This window comes from Sinocyclocheilus anshuiensis, unplaced genomic scaffold (genome assembly GCF_001515605.1).
Source record: "Sinocyclocheilus anshuiensis isolate Anshui unplaced genomic scaffold, SAMN03320099.WGS_v1.1 scaffold2482, whole genome shotgun sequence".
Classification (NCBI taxonomy): Eukaryota; Metazoa; Chordata; class Actinopteri; order Cypriniformes; family Cyprinidae; genus Sinocyclocheilus; species Sinocyclocheilus anshuiensis.
Window position 1 is genome coordinate 398,257 of NW_015555925.1, and position 8,908 is coordinate 407,164.

At 38.1% G+C, this 8,908-nt stretch overlaps 1 protein-coding gene across 1 annotated transcript in view; it reads right to left on the reverse strand.

The window, feature by feature from the left end:
• Positions 1–8,051, reverse strand: part of LOC107675942 (microtubule-associated serine/threonine-protein kinase 2-like) — a 45,443-nt gene extending 37,392 nt beyond the window's left edge. The window contains exon 1 of the mRNA XM_016470438.1: positions 7,826–8,051. Within this exon, the coding sequence (XP_016325924.1) occupies positions 7,826–7,899 (74 nt within the window). The 5' untranslated portion in view covers positions 7,900–8,051. The remainder of the gene's footprint in view (positions 1–7,825) is intronic.
• Positions 8,052–8,908: the final 857 nt, after the last annotated feature.

Below are 8,908 nucleotides of genomic sequence, written 5' to 3' on the forward strand. Positions count from 1 at the left end.
AAACAAAGCCAAAACCTAGATATTTTAGGCAATATAGAAATCCTGGCCAGGACGCGTCCTGGGAAAATGGCACGTATGGTCACCCTAAGACATGGAGAAAAAGCGAGGAAAGCAAGGGGTGGGAGGAAGAAGAAAAGTGAGAAACCAGGAGAAAATCGATGACTCATGAGCTAATGCTGGCACATTAATACTTAAAGAAAGGCCTTTCTTCTAAAGTGGCTGATAAGAAAAGATTTCTTTTGGTGCTGGCTTAAAGATGTTTTTGGAGAAGAACGTTAGGTTTACGAGACATCAGAAAAGCAATGTGATGGTAGTCTGCCATGTGCACGCTGACCGCAAAATGCTTAAAAACGGTAACGATCAAGAAATCTCACATCTCCTACTCACAGGAGAAGCTATACTGCATCCATTTATTCTACAAAAAAAATCTAACAGCACTGTGCTCTCATTCAGTCTGTTAGTGTCAAACCAATGCCAAGCAACCTGCAATATTAATGAATCTTCAATGGATTTATACAGATATTAACAATGAAGACCTGTACCATTTAATGCCCTAATAAAACAGGGCTTCTATAAAGTAGTCTTATCTAAAAGAACGCTTACAATGACAGCGATCTGCTGTGACCTCAAGTCATACATTTTCAATGGGAACTGGTGATTTCCAGAGACATGAGTGATAGCACCCACTGGCGACAGGATGAGAGTCTCAGGCAGAGAAAAAATTTGATCTCTATGCAAATTTATGTATGTTTGTGAGTGTGTATAAATTATATATATATATATAAATTAGTGCTGTCAAACAATTAATCATGATTAATCGCATCCAAAATAAAGGTTTTTGTTTGCATAATATATGTGTTCTGTGTATATTTATTATGTATATATAAATACACACACATACAGTATATATTTTGAAAATATTTACATGTATTTACATGTCTATATTTATATTCATAGAATTTATATTATAAATAAATATATTTAATATATAAAAATAACACATTTACACACAAATACATGCATGGGTGTGTATTTATATATACATAATAAATATACACAGTACACATACAAATATTATGTAAACAAAAACGTATTTTGGACGCGATTAATCGTTTGACAGCACTAATATATATATATATATATATATATAAATTAGTGCTGGGCAATGATTAAAATAAATTTAAAAAATAGTTTTAATAGTTAAAAGATTTCTGGTAAATCTCAACTTATAACATTAATGTAATCAAATTAAATATAAAACAATCTATTTTCCACTGCAAGGGCATTAATGTTTTTATAGAAAATATTTAATAGTTTGTTATAGAAAAATCACACTAGGCAATCTTAACCGTGCCTGAGCGCATTTGACCCCCAAAGCCCGGTTCGTTTGACTAGTGTGATCGCTCCGTGCCGCGCTCGGGCACGGTTCGTTTAGCCGTCCCTGGCTCGGTTCGAAGAGGTGGGCCAGAGCGCGGTTCAGTTATGTATAGATCAGTGCGTGTGAGCGCTAAGTAATGATATGTGCTGCATGAACTTGCGTGAACATTTCTGAGCAGCAAGAGTGATAGATCTGTAAAGCAATATATTGTGAGAGGGCCATGTGTAACTGCGTCCCAAACGACTCAAAATAATAAACCACAAAGTTAACAAAACGATGCACTCCACTGTGCTGAGCAAGAGGCTTCTCTGCTGTCTTCACATGCTATCGGAAACTTCCTATCGGAAAAGTCATGATTACGAGCACGTTGCATTCTTTTCTGTTAAAAATAACAGTGGACAGTGGTTTGTGAATATTGATGCTTAGCCTAAATAATTTTATTGGGAGCATTCATGTGAGCGCTGCTGCAGTCTTAGGCCCACCCCAAATGCTCTCATTGTTTGAGACGTGTGATGACACTCATCCCAAGCCAGTACTGATCAACATCCCACCCTCCTGTGACCCATGGTTTGTCTGTATGTGAATTCAGAGCCAATGAGCAACTGACTTTCATAATAATAAAAAACTGCGTTAATGCGCGATAAAATAGTTGTCGGCATTAATCAATTAATGCGTTAATGCGATAATAACACGTTAACTTGCACAGCCCTAATACATATATATATATATATATATATATATATGTGTTTTCTTACAGCTACATTTTACCGTAAAGACACTTTTAATAAAGATATTTACTCAAGCATTTATTATACACAAACAGCCACAACCTGTCAGTGCTGTCATGAAAGCTTAACACAGCTGAACACAACCTGACAATGGCCAAGAAGCTGTTATCCAGAAAATTTCACATTGTTTAGGTGAGTGTGTGGGAAGATATTGACATGAATTAGCAATAATGAACTAAATGAAAGTGCATTTTGGAATAAATTGAGCTTGGATATGAAACTCCGGGAGGTATGCTGCTGAAAAGAGCTGCACGCTCTCATTAAAACATCATTCTATCATCAGAAAATAAAAAGCGGGAAAACATGCGCAGCTGTGCAGGGTTCACGCATGTGAAAAGAAAGTTATCCCTTAATTACAGTAATTGCAGAGAGAATTGCTTCCCAGTGACTTCTAAACACCAAGAAATGTCAATTTTATTCACAAGCAAACCTGCTTGTTTTCATTTTCGTCTGTGCTCATTTTAGTTTGTTTGAGTTGATTAAGCTTCATTTAAACTAATTCAAGTGTGACTGGATTTGTTGTGGGCTGTTTTGAATGACACATTAGGTTTGGTAGAATGTGTTTATGTTTTGATACAATTAACAACTATGAACATGAAGTATATTTATGAATCTGGTGTCTCTAAGATTTAGTCAACTGGTTATGCATGTGTTTAACCACAAATATTTTGCATGCGTTGATGCACCTTGTTAAATAGAGACTATATGCTTGTTTTAGATTTTCATTTAGTTCATACGCACATTGCGGCTATCTGAAAGTGGGCCACTTGAACTAAGCAAAAGATAATCCACTCACACACTCACTTATCCTGGATTAGATTGTACACAACAGCACAAATACTCTAGTATAAAGCCTACATTTGAGAATAAACACTTCTGTAGGCATACTGCATTGCCTTGAGTACAAATCCTGTGGATAAAAGATGCAATAGTGAGGTGTTTGTGAGAAACTGTCAGAGCTCTTCCACTCTATCCCTCTAAACTTAATTTTAGATAAGCCAGATAAGATGCTATAAAGGAGGATCTTCATTCATGAGAAATGAAGCAGAGTCTCAGTAGATAACAGAAGGAAATTGCAGTTCTCCACACTGCTGGACAGGATAATGTGAGCTGAACTGCCTTTACATTTGCTGTGTGTACTGATCTGCAGAATAACACCGTGTCCAGACGCAACCTGACAGGTTTCCGGCGACAACAAGTAATTTTTATATTCTTGCTGAAAGCAAAGACAGCGCGTGACGCCACACGATCACAGCCCATCCGAACTTATCTGAGGTTAAAGTTATGGGAAGCGTGATTCTGGACCAATGGCATTTCACTGTGGGTAGAACAGAAATCAAGCTGAAAAAATGTCTTGCTGGACAGATATAGGGGACAAATTTGGATTTTACACAGAATAGATAGTATTTATTGCTTGCCACTTTGTCTTATTGCACCTAGAGTTTCTTCACATCTGCACTTCAAAGCATTGATTATTGTGACTGAAATTCCCTGTGATAAGACAGGTGTTTAAAGCCATATGTTCCTTCTAACAAAATCTAAACACACCTATGTATAAGCACAAATTGATATCCCTCAACAGATGGTAAGTAATACACTTAGAAATGCACAAACAAACATGCATAAACAGAAAAGTTGTAGTTGAAATGTTATGGAAATATCATTTCTGCTGTTTAGCATATCAAATGATTATCCACCTCATGGACTGAGTAAACAGAGCGGTTTTAGGACTCACGCTGCCAAATGCCATGAGCTGAATGGTGTAATTGCCATGAGCAGATGCAAGGAGCCAATTAATACTGAACACTGCAATTATGAGCAAACACCTGCTAGCCTAGCACTCCACCCCACTCAACACTGTGGACAGGTTGAAAGGGGGAAAATGAGAAAATAAACAAATGCATTGCCTCTTTTATAACAAGCTTGACCCGATTTGAGGTTTGGCAAGCAAAAAACAACTGAAACAATGGGAATAGGGGTTTCAAGAGATGCAAAGCAGCCTGACAGGATCAATGCTGGCCAGAAAGCCAATTATAGCACTGATGGTTTCTGCCTCGAGCTTCCTTCCTGCAATCAAGATACTATCAATATTGTGTCATTTTTGTTTCAAATTAGACTAATTTTCTTCTGGAAGGTCTGGAATATGGTGGCCAAAAGCTGCCACACTTATAATTATTATGTTGCCTGTGGCATTCCTATGTGGGTAATTAAAATGCAAACAACCATCAACCACTGTCTGAAATACAACGAATCAATGACTGAGACCTGCTCAGGTGTACTTAAGAAGGCTTTCCACAGGCTACGTGGCTATATTGCGTGCAGGAAAAGATGAAAGAGAAAGAGAGAGAAATCAATCGCACATTCCATATCATCAAGGAAGAGGACAATTTAATAGTCTGAACGATATGAAATTGGTTCTGCTGAATGTTTCATGAGAGACTCAAAGACTTTTTGCACGCGCACACAGACTGAAGTGTGATGGGGAGTGACTAATGAGAATGCTGAAGGGAGGCTGAACGATAGAGGCAGACGTGGAGGCCACAGATGAAGAGATAGAATGATGGAAAGAAAAGAAGAAAGCATAAAGGGAGATAAATGGTCTTTAGTTATTATTATACCCAGCAGTGGCTGTAACAGCTTCGCATGGGCTTAAAAAGCTACTGTTGAGAGGCAGTGTGGCCATTCTGCTCAGCTTTACATTTCTTTACATTTACCGTACACTTTGTAACATGTTACACAGACCACATCAAGACATGATACCGCTGGGAAATTCTATAGCGGAGTCATGTGAGTTGATGCAAGTTGACAAGTGAGGCGTTAGACTGCAGCTAGTTCGGCAACACCCAGGGGACAGAGACTGGTGAATTATAACAGCTTCACACACACACACACACACACACACACACACACTTTGTGCTTGTACTCTGTGAAGAATGTTTGCGTGAGAGATCAAATGCTTGTCTTAGTGAAAATATTTATGTAAACACAGTCAGCTTTTTTCCGAAGTGGCTGTAAATAGACAGGACAAAAAAAAGGTGTGATGTCAAAATAAAATATATTTTGAATAACAAAGAAGTTCATTGAAAACAGTGCTGATATTGTTAACTAAAATTAGAACTATTAAAAATATATTTAATTGAAAAAAAAGGCCAGTCCTATAAAAAATAAAATATAAATGTTATATGAAAAACTAAAAAAATATATTGAAATGTCACTTTGGTAACTGAAATAAAATAAATTTAAGATGAAGGGCTAATCTCACTAAAATTAAATTTCATTATTTCCACTATTTTTGGAAAAAAATAAAATAAAGTAAATTAGAAATATAAACAAAAAACAAACAAAAAAAAAAACTAATAAAATGACAAACAAACAAAATTACTAAAACTAAATTTAAAATCCAACCATCCATTTTCCAAACTGCTCTGTAGGCATGGCAGGACTTACGGGGCCGGGGGCCCCTGGGCTTGAGGTTATGTTTGGGCCCCATACCTATACTACAAATGCCCTCAACTAGAACAACAATAACTTTTTCTGGAGGTGTTTGTGCGGCTTCATGTGCGTGCGCTTTGGATGTGACTGTGAGCGCCCAGAAAAGTAGTTTGGAGCGCGCAAGTACCGAATGGTTTAAAAAGAAGGACAAAGTCCCTCTAAGATATTAGGGTATTCTATAGTCTTTGGACGGGAGAGAGCGCTCAAAACTCTTCAGATTAATTTAGTGGAACATTAATATAATATAGAATCATCCTCTGTAAAGAAGTGAGGCGTGAACGTGAGAATTTATCATTATCTTTGTAAATGTGCGCTCTTTTGGGCTAAAGGCTTAATGGAACCGTTTAAAGTAGCCATGTGATCACAAATTAATTGGCGATTCGGCGCAGCGCAGACATGATTTAATACGCGTGTCCTTTTTCTATGTGAAAAAAATCATAAATTCCAGTTTATGCTGTTTGATTATGGCTTCGAATGTCGTAGTTGGAAGCTGGAAGTTGTTAGCACTGGCTGGCCCGTGCACGCTGTTGAAATGCGACTAATAATTTCTGACTGGCACATAACTGAACAAATGTAAATGGGTTAAGGCGGGGCCCCTGGGCTGCAGCCCAGTCAAGCCCAATGGTAAGTCCGGCCATGTCTGTAGGATCATTAAAATTTAAATAAAATTTGAAAAAATAAAAGACAATGCAAGATATTAATAAATACTATAAACAAGACTAAAACACTGATTTAAAATGTATAAATTATTTGTTTACAGTTATTACAATTGTATGATTGTATAATTATTTAATTGTAATTAATTGTACAATTATTTGCATACATTTTTAACTACTGAAATACTTTAAATAAATAGGAAATAAAAAAGCAATCAACAGCAAATTTGTTTTTGTTGCAATATCTAAATTGGTATCAAGAATCGTGAAATTTCACTGATTTCGGTACCTGAATACTGAAATGCTGTTATGATGAAAACCCTAACTGGCACGTGTGTGTGTGTGTGTGTGTGAGTGTGTAGGTCTAGCTCAGTCTGATGGTGTCTGCTACAAGCGATGTGTTCACAGAAGGCACAAACCCTCTCAACACATCTACATTATAATAATAATACAGAGTTATCATCTTCTAAGTAAGGGCAGCAGCTTATCATAGGGATGGGGATCAGGGTACCTGCATGGAGAAAATGAATGTACACCACAAGATGCCAAACACTGCTATAAAGACAACTGAAACAGGCCTGTTGACGGAACCTAAACTGAATTAGGAACTTGTGAATTGTAATCGAATCTGGAAATGATTCACCAATACCCAGCCACAATACACTACCACTCTGATCAAATAAATGTATCCTTTCTGAATAAAAGTATGTACGATAAAGTATGATAGTGTACACAGCAAGCATACGTGATTTTGTTAAAATCATTTATTCTCCATTAAACAAAATTCTGAGCGCTTAGAAAAGTAACAGTACACCTCTCCTACAAGACCCACAATTCAAAGTCTCATTCATACTTTCATGCATGATTCACACAAGGCTATTTCTAAATTATGACTTAAACAACACACTGTGCACTGCACCAACGTCACGGCGACTGAATGATTCAGACATTTAACATCACTGTGAGCATGACACTACAGAGATAGACATGGAGTGGAAAGAAACCGATCACTCTACAACAGTCTCAGCTCTGTTGCTATGCGAGCACTGTGCCCTCCCCTCATCTGTCTCTCCAGGCTACAGGAAGACAGGAAGAACACAAGCAGGGAAGGATGGAAAGCAATTATAGATGTTCTCTGTCTAACTCAACTGCACATCTGCGTGCAAGTTCACTTCGGCATGGTAGGTCAGAGCAGAACGGTCCACTCTCAAACATCATGTTGCTCTCCAACATGTGTTTGCGTGCATGTCATTACATTTACGCACACTGACCAAGAGGAAGGAACACAGTACCATGTGCATGTGAAGGGTCTGAAATGAGCATAGACTACTGTAATCCAGCAAAAAATAAAAAGGGAGGAAAATCACAGAGCACACCACCATAAGCAAAACCTCAAGACAGCCTGCAGCATGCCATCAATTACAGCTCATATGACTGAAAAAAAAAACAAGTTACCTGACTATCAAGAAAAGACAGAAAAGAAAACAAGAGATGAAAATGGATAGTTGTACCTCTTAGATCGGCGGAGCATGCTTCTCTCCGGCAGGGAGAAATTGGAGAGAACGGTCCAGAAGGAATCAGACATGATATCGGTGCACTAACATGGCTGTCATCCAGAGATCAATTGCGATAAAGCGCCGGAGAAGGAAGAACAGCTGGCTAAATGAGTGTGTTTCCTCTCTGATAGCAAGCACTAGATGACGTTCCTATAGCTGCTGCTGGTGCCGGCAACCTGTGACACTACTAGAGCTATCGTGAGATGCTGGCATGTGCTTTTTCTCTCTCTCTTTCCCTCTCCTCTACACCCTCCCTCCTCTCTTTCTCTCTCTCTAACTCAAACACACAGCAGTGCATGTGCATGTAAGATGCAGACAGTAATACAACCTCTAAAGTAAGGATATTACTGTTAGTAAAACGAAAAATTTAGTGAGAAATAGTGATATGTTTTAATGCTAAATGATCTGTCAACCAGAAATGGCTGGATTTGTCAGTATTCAATATAGCGTCCCTGGAGAAAGTGACAGAATGACAGATTAAAGTGCACACACACACACACACACACACACACACACACACACACACACACACACACACACACACAGGATTATTCGGACAAATGGTGCAAGCATAAGAGAGATTTTTCTGTGTAGTCCAAACTGTTTCATCATTAGTCAATCAGGTCAAAGGACTCAACTGAAGAAGAAGGGAAAAAAAGTGATATGTGTGTCTGTGTGCATATGTGCGAGCAGTTTTGCAGCAGGGTAGATGCAGGCAGGCATGGCAGCACTGTGTCACCTTGAGCTAACCGACACCATGGGCTCAGTCGTTTCAGACACACATCAAAGAACAAACAGCTACAGAGAAAACACCTCCACCCAATACCACGCACATCCATACACACCAAACAAACATAACAGCAGGCAATAGTGCTGACATTGTATATTTGACGGTGATTTCTCTGTGGAAGCAAGGGTTTATTTGGCTTCTGCAAAAAAAGAAAATAACATAAAATAAAAATAAGTAAATGAATGAATAAAACTACATTTTACAAAACAGAAGTATGAAACACTCATTTTGCTGAAACAACAGTCCAA